The sequence below is a fragment of the Choloepus didactylus genome, chromosome 15, assembly GCF_015220235.1.
Source record: "Choloepus didactylus isolate mChoDid1 chromosome 15, mChoDid1.pri, whole genome shotgun sequence".
Taxonomy (NCBI): domain Eukaryota; kingdom Metazoa; phylum Chordata; class Mammalia; order Pilosa; family Megalonychidae; genus Choloepus; species Choloepus didactylus.
Genome location: NC_051321.1, coordinates 38,390,951 through 38,411,303, shown reverse-complemented (window position 1 = coordinate 38,411,303; position 20,353 = coordinate 38,390,951). Strand labels below are relative to the sequence as shown.

The following is a 20,353-nucleotide window of genomic DNA, read 5'->3' as shown; positions in this document are numbered from 1 at the left end:
ACTTGTCAGAAATGCAAATTCTCAGGCCCCACCTGCAACCTATGGGGTGAATGAGAAACTCTAAAATTCTGGGGTGGAGTCCAGCTATCTTTGTTTTTATTCCAGGTGATTCTGGTGAAGCTCAAGTGTAAGAACCACTGCCCTACAGACAGGAAAGGGGCCACCTCACCTGAAACTGTGTCTGTAGAACCTCAAACCAGCCTTTCCCAACTCCCAGAACACTTGGACTGTAGAAAGCACTGTCCAGAGAGGCCAAACTAATCATAATCATCATCTAATAATAACAGCAGCAAACATCTAACAGCTTATTTGGAGCACAACTCTTTATATACTTCAACCTCACAATAATCCTATACAGCAGGTACAATCCACCCCATTCTACAGGTGAGATCATTAGGGTTAAGGGAGAGTAAATGACTCATCCAAAGTTGCACAGCCAACAGGCTGGCAGAGGTAGGACAAGAATACAGGTCTATCAGGTTCCAAAGCCCCAGTTCTAAACCTCAACATTGTGCCCTAGACACCTGTGCAGATATGAAACTGTTATATACCCCAGAAAAGACTATGTTCTTTAATGCAATCTTGTGGGGGGCAGACTTATTAGTCTTTTGATTAGGGTAGGACCTTTTGATTGGGTTGTTTCAATGGAGATGTGACCCACCCAACTGTAGGTGAGCCATTTTGATTAGATCACTTCATAGAGGTGTGAACTACCCATTCAGAATGGGTCTTGATTAGTTTACTGAACTCCTTTAAGAGAGCTCATGGAGAGAAGGAGCTCAGAGAAGTTAAGAGAGACATTTTGGAGAGAAGCTAAGATATATAATCCAGAGTTTGCCCCGAAGAGAAGCTAAGAGCCCACACAGACCCAGATGTTTGGAGATGCAGACAGAAAGACATTTGGAGATGCTAAACTAAGAGATGAAATCCAGAGTTGGCTCTGGAGAAGCTAAGAGAGGACCCCCAGACAATTAGAAAGAAACAACCTGTAAGAACAAGCAAGAATGCACATGAGCTGAGAGAGAGAGGCTGAGAGACAGAAGCCCAGAGACATTTTGGAGAAAGCCATTTTGAAACCAGAACCCAGGAGCAAAGGACCAGCAGACGCCATTGGCCATTCTTCAGTGAAAGATATGTATCCTCTTGTTGATACATTAGTTTGGACACTTTTATGGCCTTAGAACTGTAAATCTGTGACCTAATAAATCCCCTTTATAAAAGCCAATCCATTTCTTTGGTATTTTGCATAATGGTAGCTTTAGCAAATTGGAACAATACCCATGTTCCCCAAGCTATGGATCAGGGTGGGGAGGTAGGTTTCAGACTGGCTTCTTTCATATTCCTTCACTCATAGTTTGTACTGGCCTTTAGAAAATGCTCCCCTGATCCCACTCCCTCAGCTGCCTTGTGGTCATTCAGCCACCTGCACTTCTAAGTCTCCCTTGGCTCCTTCTCCAGCTCCAGCCCTGCCTGGATGGGTCACAGCCAACCTCTCAGAAACAGGAATGGGCTCAGAGAAATCTAACGTCTAGCTCATCTCACCACATCCTCCTCATACTCCTACACATCTCTGTCCACACAAGTGCAGTCTGTAGAGCCACTGGCTCCTGTAACAGGATTCTCTACTCATCTGCTCAGTTAAATGCTAAAATAAAGTGGTGGTCACTGCAGTGCCTTTCCCGGAAGCATGTGAGGACCTGTCAGTTCAGGGCTCTGACCATGACCAAGTACAGAAGAGAAAAGGAGCAGACTTCCCTGGGTCCCCTGGGAAAATCAGGAGGCAGCTGCTAAATTCATGCCCTCCTGAGAGTAAGCAAGATGGTCTCCCCCTCCCTCCAGTGGTTGAACCTCTCCCTCCAGTCTGAGGCATCGCGCACCTGGTTTGCTTTCCGAGTGTGGGATTTCCTGAGGGCTCACAGGGCTACTGCTTGGGATTTCCCTGTAGGAGGAGGAGGCCCGGAGAGTCACTGCTCCCTTCCCAGTGCAGATTCTTGTAGGATCCATGTCTGCAAAGAAAAGACCCAAAAGAGAAGACTGAGTCCAAGACTCCCAAAGGATTAAAACAGTCCGTTAGCAAATTGTTACAGCCAGGGAATGAGATGAACCTGGTAACAGCCACGCAAAGTCATCAAAGGGTTGTGGTGGTCAACAGAAATTAATGAGTGGGTGGGAGAGTGGGACAAATCATGTTTTCAGATTTCATTTACCACATATCATGAAGTTAAGGAAAAACAGAAGCAAGAGTGAGTTCTGAGTAAATGTATGCGTTCAAATATCAGCAGAAAACATTTCAAAATGAAAGCAAGTTTGTTCCTTTTATTAAATGAAGTTTAGATTGGTGAGCAGACTTCTGACCAATTAGCAAGGCACAGATAAAGAAAGAAAGAGTTTATGTAAGATTTTCAAGTTTCCAGACCATCCTTCTTGTAAAAGAACAAGCTGGCAACATAGAGAATTAGGTGTGTTCTAAGGAGAATCATGGGTTCTTGCAGTTCTCCAAAGAAAAAGGAAAAGAAATCTCTTTGCATCAGCAATTCAAAATCCCTGAAATGATGAAACCGAAGGATATGCTGCCTGGGGAGAAAGATCATGGATGAGAGTTCCTCACATTCCAAACTTAATGAAGAACTTCACACCAAAGGAAATGACAAGAAGCACTAGATCCTTCAATGAACGGTGTTTACTGAATGGCCAGCTGAGCCTCTGCTGGGTCCCGACCTCTCCTACAGTTTCACGATGGCCTAATGACAGACCCAGGTCATCTCTGAGAATTCCGTTTAGAAGGATTTTGAAATAAACTGCAAAAAGAACTGGATGCCATCCTCCAGGAAAATTCAGTTAAAGGGAGGCAGGAAACCAGTACACACCACATAGTTTTAGAAGGCACACGTTTCTTTCTGTGCAGCTAAGCTGAGCCAAAATCCATGTTTTTTGTTTGTTTGCTTGCTTGTTTTTCTTAATTGCCCACAGCATGGCTCTGTGACCTAACATTAGCAAGATTAGGAATATGGGTTAAAGTTCAAGGTGGGAACAGGGCAGGATGTGAGCTCAAGATGTCCATCTCATCCCCATTTCTGTGCCAGGGCAGAGAGAAGTAGAGCCTCTTCCCTCCTGCTTTCCACTCCAGCAACCCACTTTCTGGCAACTCAGAAAAATCATTAGTGTTCTAGAAGAGAACAGATCTGTCCTGTCAGCACCTCTTCCAATGAAAGTGAAGCACAAAAACACAATGTATGGCAGAGCTGGCAGAGGCCTTCAGAGCATCTGATTTGTCCAACCCAATCAAGAGGACGAGTGACTAATGTCACAAAACTCTTGGGAAAATGGGTTCATGGTCATTCCAAAAGGATAAGGAGCAAACTGGCAGATCCAGTACATTGATAGGCTCCCAGACTCACTAACAGTTTTGCTCAACTCCCCAAAGCACCACCGGGATAGAGCACCACCTTGCCTCACCTGTCCCATTTTGTACAGCAGCAAAGCTCCCCTCCCCCGCACTGAGAGAAGAGAGGCAGGAAGTGACTGCAGCTGAAGGCAGGCAGGGGGTGTGGAGTTCTCTGGGAAATGGCCCAGGGAGCATTATAGAGGCCAGTCTAAGTTTTGGCATCCAAGACAGCTGCTTCAAATTCAGCTTAATTCCGAGGTTCTCTGCAAGGCCAAATTAATTCTGGGGGATCCTGGAATCTTCAATAAAGTATTAGGAGTTGAAAATCCCCAAGTCAACACACCTCACATCCACCCTCGAAAATATATGTTTAACCTCTACACTGACGCTTCCTTAAAGACGGCAGAGGCGAGGCATCCGTCCTCAGCTCTTCTCCAGATTTGCTGGCTGGCAGCAAAACACATATGCACATTCACATACCCACACAGAGGAAGAAAGGAAACCAATGGACTGAGGAAACGAGAGAGAGAGAATGTCTCTTAAACACGCAAGGATTAAGGCTCAAAGCATTTGTTAGAATGAAAGAGGGAAGGAAGGAAGGAAGACCATGCATGATCTGCTAACAGTTAAACAAAAGAAACAAACCAACCCAAAGAGAGATACCTGTAGGGAGTACTAGGCCTGAAGAGTTTTTCACTGTCTTCACAGGAATTATTTTAACAGCAGAAATAGAGCGTACACGTAAAAGGTCGGCAGTTGCTGAAAACACAAAAGGGTAAATGGTACATCCAGAAAGAACATTTGGGAAACACTCAGGCAGTTGAGGAACTGGGCAGGGACAATAGAAGGAAGTCGCCCACACAAAAAGAACAATACAAAGATCAGTAGATGCAGTAATTAAAAATAACCTGCTTTCTCTCTTTTGAGTCATGAGCCAACCTCCCTGCAACCATCACCCAACTACATTTGGTCAGTGCCTGTGCCTCCTGCCACACCAGAAGCTTGCCAAGGCTCTGGACAAAGAGATTTACAGAGACCCAGATGGCCTGGCAAATAGAGGAAGGGGAGAGCAATCAGGGTCCAAGGGGCCCTTGGGAGAATGCTGGATATCTGCCTTGGGGGAGGACTCAGAGGAAGAGAATTACAGCCCACAGGGCCCCTGACGAGAGGAGGAAGGAAAGGAGCACGTCCATGAGTTGCCTGGTCCCTTAAACCATTACAAGTGTTTCCCCAAATTATAAATTCCAGGGTCCTGTGCCTGCTCTGACAATCGTATCCCTCTTACTCCAGGCAAATCAGAACCCCCTTCTGTCAGGCAGCAGACAGTCTTGCTTAAATCCATGCTTTCCTGGTTGAGAGGTGGCCAAGCATCCAAGTACATGCTCAAGACTCTGGGCAGATCCAAGCGGCACAGACCAGGGTCCAAGCCAGCTGAACTTCCAGGAGAGCAGGATAAATGCCTCGGATGCAGTGAAGGCTGGTGTGTGTCCTTGAGACCTGGGAGATCATGGCTATCTATCTGCGGGGTTCCTTGGGCTCCTTTCCTTCCCAAATTCTGGAATCTCAATGGTGGGTGTGTCCTCAAACCCTCTTTCTCAGGACAAGTCTATAATGAGGTGTCCACTAGTCCTCTCTCTCCAATGGCAGCAAATAGAGAGGAATGGGGGCTCACTCATTCTGTGGTGCCAGTGTCGCTCCACTGAGTGATTCCCAGAGGTCTTATGGCCATAGAACCAGGAAATAACCGAGGGGCAGAGCTGCTGGGAAAGCAAGGATGCCATTGCTAAATCAGCAGTCACACCAGCAAGCCTGTCAAAGGGACAGTGGAGATGGGAAAGAAGCACCTCAGTGCTGGAACATGCACCCTCCAGTAGAGCAGTCAACAACTAAGTTGCTAACAACAATAGTACACATATTAAGACAGGAAACTGGCTGGCTGGGAGGACTTTTGTCACTATTTTCAGATGAAGAGGCAAGAGGTTCAGAACTGCTCAGGATCCTTCTGTTCTCAAGTGGAGAGACTGCAACTCAAGCACAGCTGTCCTGGCTCCTGGGTCAGGGATCTCCCCACGCCACCCTGATGACCCTCAGGACACACCTGCCTCCTTGTTTCCAGCCAAAGTTGGGTCTAACAAGGAGAGAGTGGAATCCACGTCCACCTGTCACCTCCCCTCCCTTACTCGTTGGTCCCTTAAGTGTCCTGTAAAATGAATTCACAGGGATGGGGTTGATGGTCCCCAAAGGCTTTTAAAGCATCAGAGCCCCACTCCTCTCCACATTCATCATCAGATGCTTCAACATTCCTTTGTACCACTCCACAGGCACCACCCTTCAATGTTTCCTAAGCCGTCTCAGCCAAGAGACCCCAAGGACACAGCAGAGCAGCCCCACACCAAGAGTGAAGAAGGGCAGCAAGATGAGAAGCAAGGAGGCAAGGGCCCTGCCACCAAGGAACCCACCCCCAAACCAACTGAGCCCCCACACTCCCCAGCTCCTTCTACTCTCCCTGCCTTCCCTCTCTAGCTGGTTCCTTCTGAGTGTGTATTTCTCCTTGTTTCAAAAGGAACACTTGGCTGAACCAAATGGAAATTGCAAACAAAGGCCAAACATGCTAAACTCTCTGAAGGTCTCCTTTGAGAGATGTTGCATTTTGATTTATATGCCCAATGCCAGGATACGAAAAAAAACTGCATGAGTGTTCCTAGGAGACTGGAACCCAGAATTTGAGAGCAGGAATAAATAATGTTGGTCAAATTTCCTCATTTTACAGATGAGGAAACTCATGCCCACAAAGATAAAGGACCTCCCAAGATGCCTCTGTTTGTGAGCCATGGAACCAGGACTTGAACCTGGATCTCCTCATCTCCAACTCAAGTGGCTCCATCACACCAGCCTGCACACATGGCCTCGGTCAGCCCTGCTGCCTGGCTGTTGGGGAAGCCACATTCACGTCGAGAATGCCGGGAGAGGCTCCAGGGCAAGTGGGAACTTAATGGTCATCTTATCCATCACCCATTTCACAATTAAGTCTTTCATCCTAAAATTTTTAAAAACTGAAAATATGAGAGGAAGCTCATGAAACTAGTACCACCAATAATTTATTTTAACGATTCAGGCTCTTGCCTTAGGGTCCAGACTGTGGACGTGTCACTACCGTACTGTGGGTGAGGATGAAATGCAGGGTAAGGGAGAGCGCAGGCTGACAGATGCCATGTGCACCAGACACAAGGAACACCTCACCCAGCGTACGTGATCTGTTATTCACAGCATCCCTGTGAGCTAGACAACGCTTTTAATACCATCGTCTCTCAGTGGGGAAATGGCAGCCTCAGATGCAGGAGATGCAAGATTGTGCACAATCTCAGAAAGTCGGTGTAGGAAACAGGTCTCCTGTGCAGGGCTGATCAAGCCAATGACCATTCTCACCAGGCAGGTGGGCCAGACTGGGTCCGACCTACTCTGCTCCTTCTGGAAACGCTTTCCGGTACTAAAGCCAGGCTTCTCTTTAAGAGCCTTACCTTTGTCTTGCCCATTGCTGCCTGGTGCCAACCCATTCACCACAGCTTTAGATGCACCATCATCACATTCTGAAGGGAAGAAAGAAAGAAAAAGAGCATGTGGCTGGTGATTAGGCATCCCCAACATTTACTCAGTGCCAAGCGGTGCAGGGTGCTGTGGACAGAGTGGGGGAGCGAAAGCAGATGGAGCCCTGCCCTCACTGGCTTTGGTGCGGTCCCTCTACCTCCACACACACATCCTGTTAGCTCATCCCCATGCAGGCTTCCTCAGGCTTGGGGACGACCCCCTAGGACGTCATGGGAGAGCTCTGAGATTGCTGTGTGGCCTCAACCTGGGCAGGATGCAAGGGCTGTTTGGGGACGGGGAGTGCGTTATGGGTCACGCAAATTCTCTTGCCTCCTTGCTTTGGCTTCCTTTCTGACATTTAAAAATATCTGTGAAACTGTTCGATTCCCTCAAAGCAGCATCTCCTGCCTGACAAAGGCCTGCCTACCCATTCAAAGGCCAGCTCCTATGTGCCTCTGTGTATCCAGAGTGAATGTTTCACTCAACTGGGATAGAAACCTCACCCCCACATCCCACCTGCCGTCAAAACCACGTTGTTCTTCCCATGAAATGTCTCTAGATGCTGATGCTCATCATCCCACTCTCCCCAGTTCAGACCCCTGTGTTACTGTCCCAGAAATGACATGGCTTTCTGACTTGCTCTCCCTGCCTCCTTCTGTCCCTTTTCTAACCCAATCCTCAGTGGGCAGCCTAAGAGTGCTTTCTAAACCCCAATCTAACCACAGCCTTCCTCCTAATTTAAAACACACACACACACACACACACACAAAATTAAAAAAAACAAAAAACCAGGGTACAGGATAGATGGAAAATTAGTGGGACTTTGCAATATGATTTTTTTTTTAAATCCCTCTACTTTTATGTAAACACACTGTGTTATACCTCTATTATGAATATATTAAGATTTGGGCCTGTAACAATCAGACTCCCAAAAGACTGGTCTCTCGATGAAAACTGTGCTGACGGGCCATGCTTGCTGCTGCCTGTGCTCCGATGTGAGCTGCACCACAGCCCATCCGACCCAGCGTCCTGGACACACTGGCCTCTTAGGGTGTCTCCTGCTCACCGGCCCGATCCACCTGGGGTGAAGACTTTCTGTCCTAGAAAGTCCCCCGCGCCCCTGCATTTTTAGGATGGGTGGAGGCAGGGCACTGGTGGAAATGCCAAAAACCCAAGTAAAAGAAACTTGAATCTCTGAGTTTCCACAATACCCAACTCATGACCTCCTCCCTTTTTATTTCAACATAACCACACACAAAGAAATTTTGAAAAAGTTTCTTAAAAAATACCAATAATTCCATCACCTCAAACTCAAACCTTTGCAGCACACAGTTTTGGTGTCAGACAGCTTGGGTTTGCCTCAGCTCCACTACAAACAAGCTGGGTGATTGCAGACAAGTTATTAATTTCTTAGGGTTCCAGTTTCCTCATCTATTTAATGGGGGCCCACCTCATGAGGTGTGTCAGGAGAATGAAATGAGATAATTCTGGTAAAGCACTTCCCTCAGTGACTGACAGCCCTGTCCAAAATTGGAATCAAAAGTGCATCATTTTCATTCTGCTCTTTCCACCAAAGATTAAAACAAGTATTCTTTTCCATGCAGCTGCTTTCATTTTTAATAGCATAATATTTCCTCAAGTAAATGCACTTTATGCACTTACTCATTCCCCCACCTTCATGTCTGTGATATTTTTGTTTCCTTCGAATTAAGACAGAAATTCCCAAGAGCAGGATTATCCGGTTAAAGGGTCTGGATTTGGGGGACGCTTCCCATGTTACACCTCCTTCCGGCACCACACCTGACTGGGAGGTCCTGAGGCGAGTCCCCTGTGCATTTCCACCCCCTCACTCTCCCTCCAGGCCCCTCCCTTCCTCCTTCCTCACCCCTTTTTAATGCAAGGAGTGGCAATGCCAGTTTAGGTTAATCTCAACATTGGGAGAGGTAGAAACTTTAGGTTACAGAGCCAGAGTTTTTTTTGTTTGTTTTTTTTTTAAAAAGCCCTTGCCTGTGTAAATGACAACAAAAGCAAAAAGTGAAACAGACCTGACAAAAACTAAGTTGCAATGCAGGAGCTACTGGCAATACCTGTGACCACTTGGAGAGGAAAAGAAGGTTTGTAGCCTCTTCACATGCAACAGAAGCACTCAAGGGATCAGGAACAAGCCAAGTCCTTCTTGCAAGGAGGAAATCTGGGCTAACAGTAATAACTGATGGATGGAGCTCTTTCCACGTCATGGGAACAGGCTAAGCACTTTAAAAGCATTATACCAATGACCCCTCACAAAATCCCGATGATCTGTTGCTTTTATCGTGTCCATTTTACAGAGGCAAACACAGAGAAGGGTCAAGAACAGGCCCAAGACCATGCGGTGGGGAGGGAGCGGGGAGGGCTGGCATGTGACCTAGTAGTGCCACCTCAGAGCCCTCCTCACTCCTAACCACGCACTGTCCTGCACAGCTTAGGAGTTGGCTAGAAGATCACTGTATGTAAATAAATGAAAATGTCTGGTGATGCTCTAGAAATAATGCAGGATTGGGAGACCCCTGAATGAGATGGCCACATGGTCACCCTCCCCCCACCCCAACCCTGCCTGTAGTCTTGGAAGTCTCCAGGGCATGCTCAGTAGCCAAGGTTGGGCCTTAATCTCCAGATGGAAACTTCTCTGCCTCGAATCCTGGGCAGAAAACCTGACAGCTCTTGGCTGCACAATGAGCAGGGATCTGTTCCTTCTCTGTCTTACCCAACCCATGCTTTTCACCCCAGCTCTAAACTAAAAATACTCAAAACCAGTCATTTGTCTAAGTCTTGATTTGTACTACCAAAGGCATGGCAAAAAGGAGAGCAGACTGTTCCACCAGCCCAGATAGAGATTAGCTCACACCCTGGGGCAATTACAGTCAATCTGCTTACTTTTGCTGCTATCATCCAGATTAAGAAATGCCACTGAGGTATATCCATATGTCAAAACTTATCAAATTGTATACTTAAAATATGTGCAGTTTATTATATGCCAATCACATCCCAATAAAGCTGTTTAAAAATAGAAGGATAAAGGCTATCATAAAGATTAAAGGACACGGCACGTGTACAGTATATAGCACTGTTGTTGACACAAAGACGGTGCTCAATAAATCATTAATAATGATGGTGATGATGATGATTTATGACAACACTTGGGCTCTCACCCAGGTCTCAAAAAATAAGACATGGTGCTGAGGCCTTCAGAGTACATGGGAAATCTGGGTACACTGCCCAGTTTTGTAGATTTGCCAAGAAGAGAAAGAGAGGGTTTTAAATGACTTACCAGAGCTCATGGTGGTGACAGGACAGGTCTTCTACAACTGGGGCTCTGAACTGCTCTGCAGAAAAACACACACACAATGGCACTGATGAATGGCAGGTTCAAGATAAATCCCTCTGGTTAGCATTTACAAATGCAAACACCACAACCCTTGATACAGGCAGAGCAGAACCAGGAGTTGCTCAGTCAGGCTTCTGGTTCTTGTTCTGCCACAAGCTATAGTGACCTTGGGCACATCACTCAACCTTGACTCTGTTTTGTCACCCACAGTTGGTTTTGATACTATCAAGGCTGTCTTCCTGCTCTAAAATTTCTGTGAAGTTACATGAATGCACATGGATTGAGGGAAGGGTGAAGGAAAGGAAAGAACCAAATTTAGGAGAAAGTGGTAAAATAACAATACAAACTGATCACCAGTGGTTAACAGTGAACACATATATATATATAGCGCTATATGCAAGGAAATGTTTAAAGGCTTTAAATCTAATAACCAATTTGATGTTCACAATAGCTCTAAGGAGTAAATACTAATATTGTGGGGGATTTTTTGAGGAAACCGAGGCACAGAGAGAAGAAACTTGCCTGCCTATGTAGAACAGCTGATACTGGAACCCAGATAGTCAGACTCGAAAGTCTAAGCTCTTAGGCACTATACTCTACTCCTTAAGGTGGGAACACATTCCACTGGTATTCAAATTGATAACCTTCCAATTTAGTATGGTGTCAAATCAAAGTAACTTCTAGTTTTACCAGTGATATACTAATACATATCCAGAAGATCTTTTATTGAGGTATAATTTGCACACATTAAAATGCATGCAGAGGCGGGGCAAGATGGCAGACTGGTGAGCTGTATGTTTTAGTTACTCCTCCAGGAAAGTAGGTAAAAAGCCAGGAACTGCGTGGACTGGACACCACAGAGCAATCTGTCTTTGGGCATACTTCATACAACACTCATGAAAACGTGGAACTGCTGAGATCAGCAAAATCTGTAAGTTTTTGCGGCCAGGGGACCCGCGCCCCTCCTTGCCAGGCTCAGTCCCGGGGTAGGAGGGGCTGTCAGCTCCGGGAAGGAGAAGGGAGAACTGCAGTGGCTGCTCTTATCGGAAACTCATTCTACTGATTCAAACTCCGACCATAGATAGACTGAGACCAGACACCAGAGACTCTGAGAGCAGCCAGCCCAGCAGAGAGGAGACAGGCATAGAAAAAAAACAACACGAAAAACTCCAAAATAAAAGCAGAGGATTTTTGGAGTTCTGGTGAACACAGAAAGGGGAAGGGCGGAGATCAGGCCTTGAGGCGCATATGCAAATCCCGAAGCAAAGCTGATCTCTCTGCCCTGTGCACCTTTCCTTAATGGCCCTGGTTGCTTTGTCTATTAGCATTTCAATAACCCATTAGATCTCTGAGGAGGGCCGTTTTGTTTTTTTTTTTTTTTTAAATCCTTTTTGCTTTTTCTAAAACAATTACTCTAAGAAGCTCAATACAGAAAGCTTCAAAGAATTGAAATTTGGGCACGTCAAGTCAAGAGCAGAACTAAGAGAGCTCTGAGACAAAAGGCAATAATCCAGTGGCTGAGAAAATTCACTAAACAACACAACTTCCCAAGAAAAGGGGGGTGTCCGCTCACAGCCACCATCCTGGTGGACAGGAAACACTCCTGCCCATCGCCAGCCCCATAGCCCAGAGCTGCCCCAGACAACCCAGTGTGACGGAAGTGCTGCAAATAACAGGCACACACCACAAAACTGGGCGTGGACATTAGCCTTCCCTGCAACCTCAGCTGAATGTCCCAGAGCTGGGAAGGGGGAGCAGTGTGAATTAACAGAGCCCCATTCAGCCATCATTTGAGCAGACTGGGAGCCTCCCAACACAGCCCAGCAGCCCAGAACTGCCCTGGGGGGACGGCACTCACCTGTGACATAGCACAGTCATCCCTCAACAGAGGACCCGGGGTGCACAGCCTGGAAGAGGGGCCCACTTGCAAGTCTCAGGAGCCATACGCCAATACCAAAGACTTGTGGGTCAGTGGCAGAGACAAACTGTGGCAGGACTGAACTGAAGGATTAGACTATTGCAGCAGCTTTAAAACTCTAGGATCATCAAGGAGATTTGATTGTTAGGGCCACCCCCCCTCCCCGACTGCCCAGAAACACGCCCCACATACAGGGCAGGCAACACCAACTACACACGCAAGCTTGGTACACCAATTGGGCCCCACAAGACTCACTCCCCCACTCACCAAAAAGGCTAAGCAGGGGAGATCTGGCTTGTGGAGAACAGGTGGCTCGTGGACGCCACCTGCTGGTTAGTTAGAGAAAGTGTACTCCACGAAGCTGTAGATCTGATAAATTAGAGATAAGGACTTCAACTGGTCTACAAACCCTAAAAGAACCCTATCAAGTTCAGCAAATGCCACGAGGCCAAAAACAACAGAAAATTATAAAGCATATGAAAAAACCAGACGATATGGATAACCCAAGCCCAAGCACCCAAATCAAAAGACCAGAAGAGACACAGCACCTAGAGCAGCTACTCAAAGAACTAAAGATGAACAATGAGACCATAGTACGGGATATGAAGGAAATCAAGAAGACCCTAGAAGAGCATAAAGAAGACATTGCAAGACTAAATAAAAAAATGGATGATCTTATGGAAATTAAAGAAACTGTTGACCAAATTAAAAAGATTCTGGACACTCATAGTACAAGACTAGAGGAAGTTGAACAACGAATCAGTGACCTGGAAGATGACAGAATGGAAAATGAAAGCATAAAAGAAAGAATGGGGAAAAAAATTGAAAAACTCGAAATGGACCTCAGGGATATGATAGATAATATGAAACGTCCGAATATAAGACTCATTGGTGTCCCAGAAGGGGAAGAAAAGGGTAAAGGTCTAGGAAGAGTATTCAAAGAAATTGTTGGGGAAAACTTCCCAAATCTTCTAAACAACATAAATACACAAATCATAAATGCTCAGCGAACTCCAAATAGAATAAATCCAAAAAAACCCACTCCGAGACATATACTGATCACACTGTCAAACATAGAAGAGAAGGAGCAAGTTCTGAAAGCAGCAAGAGAAAAGCAATTCACCACATACAAAGGAAACAGCATAAGACTAAGTAGTGACTACTCAGCAGCCACCATGGAGGCAAGAAGGCAGTGGCACGATATATTTAAAATTCTGAGTGAGAGGAATTTCCAGCCAAGAATACTTTATCCAGCAAAGCTCTCCTTCAAATTTGAGGGAGAGCTTAAATTTTTCACAGACAAAGAAATGCTGAGAGAATTTGCTAACAAGAGACCTGCCCTACTGGAGATACTAAAGGGAGCCCTACAGACAGAGAAACAAAGACAGGACAGAGAGACTTGGAGAAAGGTTCAGTACTGAAGAGATTCGGTATGGGTACAATAAAGGATATTAATAGAGAGAGGGAAAAATATGGCAAACATAATCCAAAGGATAAGATGGCCGATTCAAGAAATGCCTTCACGGTTTTAACGTTGAATGTAAATGGATTAAACTCCCCAATTAAAAGATATAGATTCGCAGAATGGATCAAAAAAAATGAACCATCAATATGTTGCATACAAGAGACTCATCTTAGACACAGGGACACAAAGAAACTGAAAGTGAAAGGATGGAAAAAAATATTTCATGCAAGCTACAGCCAAAAGAAAGCAGGTGTAGCAATATTAATCTCAGATAAAATAGACTTCAAATGCAGGGATGTTTTGAGAGACAAAGAAGGCCACTACATACTAATAAAAGGGGCAATTCAGCAAGAAGAAATAACAATCGTAAATGTCTATGCACCCAATCAAGGTGCCACAAAATACATGAGAGAAACATTGGCAAAACTAAAGGAAGCAATTGATGTTTCCACAATAATTGTGGGAGACTTCAACACATCACTCTCTCCTATAGATAGATCAACCAGACAGAAGACCAATAAGGAAACTGAAAACTTAAACAATCTGATAAATGAATTAGATTTAACAGACATCTACAGGACATTACATCCCAAATCACCAGGATACACATACTTTTCTAGTGCTCACGGAACTTTCTCCAGAATAGATCATATGCTGGGACATAAAACAAGCCTCAATAAATTTAAAAAGATTGAAATTATTCAAAGCACATTCTCTGACCACAATGGAATACAATTAGAAGTCAATAACCATCAGAGACTTAGAAAATTCACAAATACCTGGAGGTTAAACAACACACTCCTAAACAATCAGTGGGTTAAAGAAGAAATAGCAAGAGAAATTGCTAAATATATAGAGACGAATGAAAATGAGAACACAACATACCAAAACCTATGGGATGCAGCAAAAGCAGTGCTAAGGGGGAAATTTATAGCACTAAACGCATATATTAAAAAGGAAGAAAGAGCCAAAATCAAAGAACTAATGGATCAACTGAAGAAGCTAGAAAATGAACAGCAAACCAATCCTAAACCAAGTACAAGAAAAGAAATAACAAGGATTAAAGCAGAAATAAATGACATAGAGAACAAAAAAAAAATAGAAAGGATAAATATCACCAAAAGTTGGTTCTTTGAGAAGATCAACAAGATTGACAAGCCCCTAGCTAGACTGACAAAATCAAAAAGAGAGAAGACCCATATAAACAAAATAATGAATGAAAAAGGTGACATAACTGCAGATCCTGAAGAAATTAAAAAAATTATAAGAGGATATTATGAACAACTGTATGGCAACAAACTGGATAATGTAGAAGAAATGGACAATTTCCTGGAAACATATGAACAACCTAGACTGACCAGAGAAGAAATAGAAGACCTCAACCAACCCATCACAAGCAAAGAGATCCAATCAGTCATCAAAAATCTTCCCACAAATAAATGCCCAGGGCCAGATGGCTTCACAGGGGAATTCTACCAAACTTTCCAGAAAGAACTGACACCAATCTTACTCAAACTCTTTCAAAACATTGAAAAAAATGGAACACTACCTAACTCATTTTATGAAGCTAACATCAATCTAATACCAAAACCAGGCAAAGATGCTACAAAAAAGGAAAACTACCGGCCAATCTCCCTAATGAATATAGATGCAAAAATCCTCAACAAAATACTTGCAAATCGAATCCAAAGACACATTAAAAAAATCATACACCATGACCAAGTGGGGTTCATTCCAGGCATGCAAGGATGGTTCAACATAAGAAAAACAATCAATGTATTACAACACATTAAAAACTCAAAAGGGAAAAATCAATTGATCATCTCAATAGATGCTGAAAAAGCATTTGACAAAATCCAACATCCCTTTTTGATAAAAACACTTCAAAAGGTAGGAATTGAAGGAAACTTCCTCAACATGATAAAGAGCATATATGAAAAACCCACAGCCAGCATAGTACTCAATGGTGAGAGACTGAAAGCCTTCCCTCTAAGATCAGGAACAAGACAAGGATGCCCGCTGTCACCACTGTTATTCAACATTGTGCTGGAAGTGCTAGCCAGGGCAATCCGGCAAGACAAAGAAATAAAAGGCATCCAAATTGGAAAAGAAGAAGTAAAACTGTCATTGTTTGCAGGTGATATGATCTTATATCTAGAAAACCCTGAGAAATCAACGATACACCTACTAGAGCTAATAAACAAATTTAGCAAAGTAGCGGGATACAAGATTAATGCACATAAGTCAGTAATGTTTCTATATGCTAGAAATGAACAAACTGAAGAGACACTCAAGAAAAAGATACCATTTTCAATAGCAACTAAAAAAATCAAGTACCTAGGAATCAACTTAACCAAAGATGTAAAAGACCTATACAAAGAAAACTACATAACTCTACTAAAAGAAATAGAAGGGGACCTTAAAAGATGGAAAAATATTCCATGTTCATGGATAGGAAGGCTAAATGTCATTAAGATGTCAATTCTACCCAAACTCATCTACAGATTCAATGCAATCCCAATCAAAATTCCAACAACCTACTTTGCAGACTTGGAAAAGCTAGTTATCAAATTTATTTGGAAAGGGAAGATGCCTCGAATTGCTAAAGACACTCTAAACAAGAAAAACGAAGTGGGAGGACTTACACTCCCTGACTTTGAAGCTTATTATAAAGCCACAGTTGCCAAAACAGCATGGTACTGGCACAAAGATAGACATATAGATCAATGGAATCGAATTGAGAATTCAGAGATAGACCCTCAGATCTATGGCCGACTGATCTTTGATAAGGCCCCCAAAGTCACCGAACTGAGCCATAATGGTCTTTTCAACAAATGGGGCTGGGAGAGTTGGATATCCATATCCAAAAGAAGGAAAGAGGACCCCTACCTCACCCCCTACACAAAAATTAACTCAAAATGGACCAAAGATCTCAATATAAAAGAAAGTACCATAAAACTCCTAGAAGATAATGTAGGAAAACATCTTCAAGACCTTGTATTAGGAGGCCACTTCCTAGACTTTACACCCAAAGCACAAGCAACAAAAGAGAAAATAGATAAATGGGAACTCCTCAAGCTTAGAAGTTTCTGCACCTCAAAGGAATTTCTCAAAAAGGTAAAGAGGCAGCCAACTCAATGGGAAAAAATTTTTGGAAACCATGTATCTGACAAAAGACTGATATCTTGCATATACAAAGAAATCCTACAACTCAACGACAATAGTACAGACGGCCCAATTATAAAATGGGCAAAAGATATGAAAAGACAGTTCTCTGAAGAGGAAATACAAATGGCCAAGAAACACATGAAAAAATGTTCAGCTTCACTAGCTATTAGAGAGATGCAAATTAAGACCACAATGAGATACCATCTAACACCGGTTAGAATGGCTGCCATTAAACAAACAGGAAACTACAAATGCTGGAGGGGATGTGGAGAAATTGGAACTCTTATTCATTGTTGGTGGGACTGTATAATGGTTCAGCCACTCTGGAAGTCAGTCTGGCAGTTCCTTAGAAAACTAGATATAGAGCTACCATTCGATCCAGCGATTGCACTTCTCGGTATATACCCGGAAGATCGGAAAGCAGTGACACGAACAGATATCTGCACGCCAATGTTCATAGCAGCATTATTCACAATTGCCAAGAGATGGAAACAACCCAAATGTCCTTCAACAGATGAGTGGATAAATAAAATGTGGTATATACACACGATGGAATACTACGCGGCAGTAAGAAGGAACGATCTGGTGAAACATATGACAACATGGATGAACCTTGAAGACATAATGCTGAGCGAAATAAGCCAGGCACAAAAAGAGAAATATTATATGCTACCACTAATGTGAACTTTGAAAAATGTAAAACAAATGGTTTATAATGTAGAATGTAGGGGAACTAGCAGTAGAGAGCAATTAAGGAAGGGGGAACAATAATCCAAGAAGAACAGATAAGCTATTTAACGTTCTGGGGATGCCCAGAAATGACTATGGTCTGTTAATTTCTGATGGATGTAGTAGGAACAAGTTCACCGAAATGTTGCTATATTATGTAACTTTCTTGGGGTAAAGTAAGAACATGTTGGAAGTTAAGCAGTTATCTTAGGTTAGTTGTCTTTTTCTTACTCCCTTGTTATGGTCTCTTTGAAATGTTCTTTTATTGTATGTTTGTTTTCTTTTTAACTTTTTTTTTCATACAGTTGATTTAAAAAAGAAGGGAAAGTTAAAAAAAAAAAAAGAAAAAAGACAAACAAGGAAAAAAAAAAAAAAAAGATTTAGTGCCCCCTTGAGGAGCCTGTGGAGAATGCAGGGGTATTCGCCTACCCCACCTCCATGGTTGCTAACATGACCACAGACATAGGGGACTGGTGGTTTGATGGGTTGAGCCCTCTACCATAAGTTTTACCCTTGGGAAGACGGTTGCTGCAAAGGAGAGGCTAGGCCTCCCTGTATTTGTGCCTAAGAGTCTCCTCCTGAATGCCTCTTTGTTGCTCAGATGTGGCCCTCTCTCTCTGGCTAAGCCAACTTGAAAGGTGAAATCACTGCCCTCCCCCCTACGTGGGATCAGACACCCAGGGAAGTGAATCTCCCTGGCAACGTGGAATATGACTCCCGGGGAGGAATGTAGACCCGGCATCGTGGGATGGAGAACATCTTCTTGACCAAAAGGGGGATGTGAAAGGAAATGAAATAAGCTTCAGTGGCAGAGAGATTCCAAAACGAGCCGAGAGATCACTCTGGTGGGCACTCTTACGCACACTTTAGACAACCTTTTTTAGGTTCTAAAGAATTGGGGTAGCTGGTGGTGGATACCTGAAACTATTAAACTACAACCCAGAACCCATGAATCTCGAAGACAGTTGTATAAAAATGTAGCTTATGAGGGATGACAGTGGGATTGGGAATGCCATAAGGACCAAACTCCACTTTGTCTAGTTTATGGATGGATGTGTAGAAAAGTAGGGGAAGCAAACAAACAGACAAAGGTACCCAGTGTTCTTTTTTACTTCAATTGCTCTTTTTCACTCTAATTATTATTCTTGTTATTTTTGTGTGTGTGCTAATGAAGGTGTCAGGGATTGATTTAGGTGATGAATGTACAACTATGTAATGGTACTGTAAACAATCGAAAGTACAATTTGTTTTGTATGACTGCGTGGTATGTGAATATATCTCAAAAAAATGATGATTAAAAAAAAATGCATGCATACATGAAAAAAATGTATGCAGTTTAATTGTACGATTCTATGAGTTGACAATTCTATAACCACCACTACAATCCTGACATAGAGCATTTCCATCACTCCAAAAAGTTCTGTTGTGCCCTTCTATAGACAAGTCCCATCCCAAGTCCCTGACAACCATTAATCTGCTTTCTGTCACTACAGTTTTACCTTTTCTAGAATTTTTTAGAAACGGAAACTTAGTGTAGGTGATCTTTTGTGCCTGGCTTCTTTCACTCAGCCTAATACTTCTGAAAAATCAATTAGTCATATATGTGGGTCTATTTCTGGCCTCTATTCTGTCCCACTGACCTGTATTATCTATCTTTATGCCAAGAACATACTGTCTTGATCACTACGGCTTTATAGTATGTCTTGAAAGCAGGTAGTGTGTCTTCTAACTTCACCCTTTTTCAAAATTGCTCTGGCTATTCTAGGTCCTTCACAATTCCATATAAAGTTTAGAATCATCTCGTCAATTTCTACAGAAAAAGTTTAGAATTAGCTGGAATTCTGATGGGGATCGTGCTAAATTTACAGATCAATGTGGAGAAAACTAAGATTTTCAAATACTGAGTCTTCTGATTCATGAGTATAACAAATGTCTTTCTTTACTCAGGTCTTCTTTAATTTCTCTCAGTAATGTTTGGTAGTTTTTTGAGCACAAGTTTTACATATAGCAAGGTCTCAGAGGACACATTTGACAGGTACCTAATTCAAAGAGCGAGTCTTGAGGAGATGTAGAAACCTTGCTCCTTTAAGTGTGGTCCCCGAGCCAGCAGCATTGGCATCACCTGGGAGCTCATTAAAGATGCAGAAGCTCAGGTTCTGCTCTAGACCTCCTGAATCCAAATCTGCATTTTAACAAGATCCCCAGGTGATCCCTATGTACTTCACAGTGTGAGAAGCAATGATGTAGACGAAATCAACTCCTTGGTTCATGAATTCTGTAACAGGGATGTCAAGATATGGTAGTAAGAGTCTGCGCAAGGAGATACACTTTAGCTTCCTTTTTTAACACACCAAAGTCAAACACTGGTTTCCTGCTAGGGCAGATGCCTTTACTCACTGTCCTTGGAATTGACAGAACAGAATGCTAGAGGCAAAAAGGAATTCATTCTAAATTAGTTCTCTGCAGCCCAAATCAGCAGTAACTTTGCCTCTAACGCTACTAAATACACCTGAGACTATCCGTGACCTTCAATAGCTCCCTCGGATTGTTTTCTGAGCTGTGCAAATGTTTGTTCTTTCGGTCAAGGAATACAAAACCTGTTGTGTTCTATACGCCCCGGTGGTCTCCAGTCCTAGTTTTATAATACCTCTGATTGCCACCCAGGACCAAAAGAGCTGGCATGATATCATCCAAATTTTTTTCTCATTTTTAAATAACTTTAATCATCAACTTTATTAT

General features: G+C 43.4%; 1 protein-coding gene across 50 annotated transcripts in view; it reads right to left on the bottom strand.

The window, feature by feature from the left end:
- The window catches only part of SORBS1 (sorbin and SH3 domain containing 1), a 255,908-nt gene that overhangs the window by 115,266 nt on the left and 120,289 nt on the right, over window positions 1–20,353 (bottom strand). For 32 of the 50 annotated variants that reach the window (XM_037805198.1, XM_037805195.1, XM_037805201.1 and 29 more), the window contains 4 exons: window positions 10,278–10,332; window positions 6,904–6,972; window positions 4,049–4,144; window positions 1,878–2,006 (listed from right to left, as the gene is read on the bottom strand). In XM_037805198.1, coding sequence (XP_037661126.1) covers window positions 1,878–2,006; window positions 4,049–4,144; window positions 6,904–6,972; window positions 10,278–10,287 — 304 coding nt within the window. In that variant the 5' untranslated portion in view covers window positions 10,288–10,332. The remainder of the gene's footprint in view (window positions 1–1,877; window positions 2,007–4,048; window positions 4,145–6,903; window positions 6,973–10,277; window positions 10,333–20,353) is intronic. The other 18 variants (XM_037805205.1, XM_037805217.1, XM_037805206.1 and 15 more) reach the window with 2 other exon arrangements.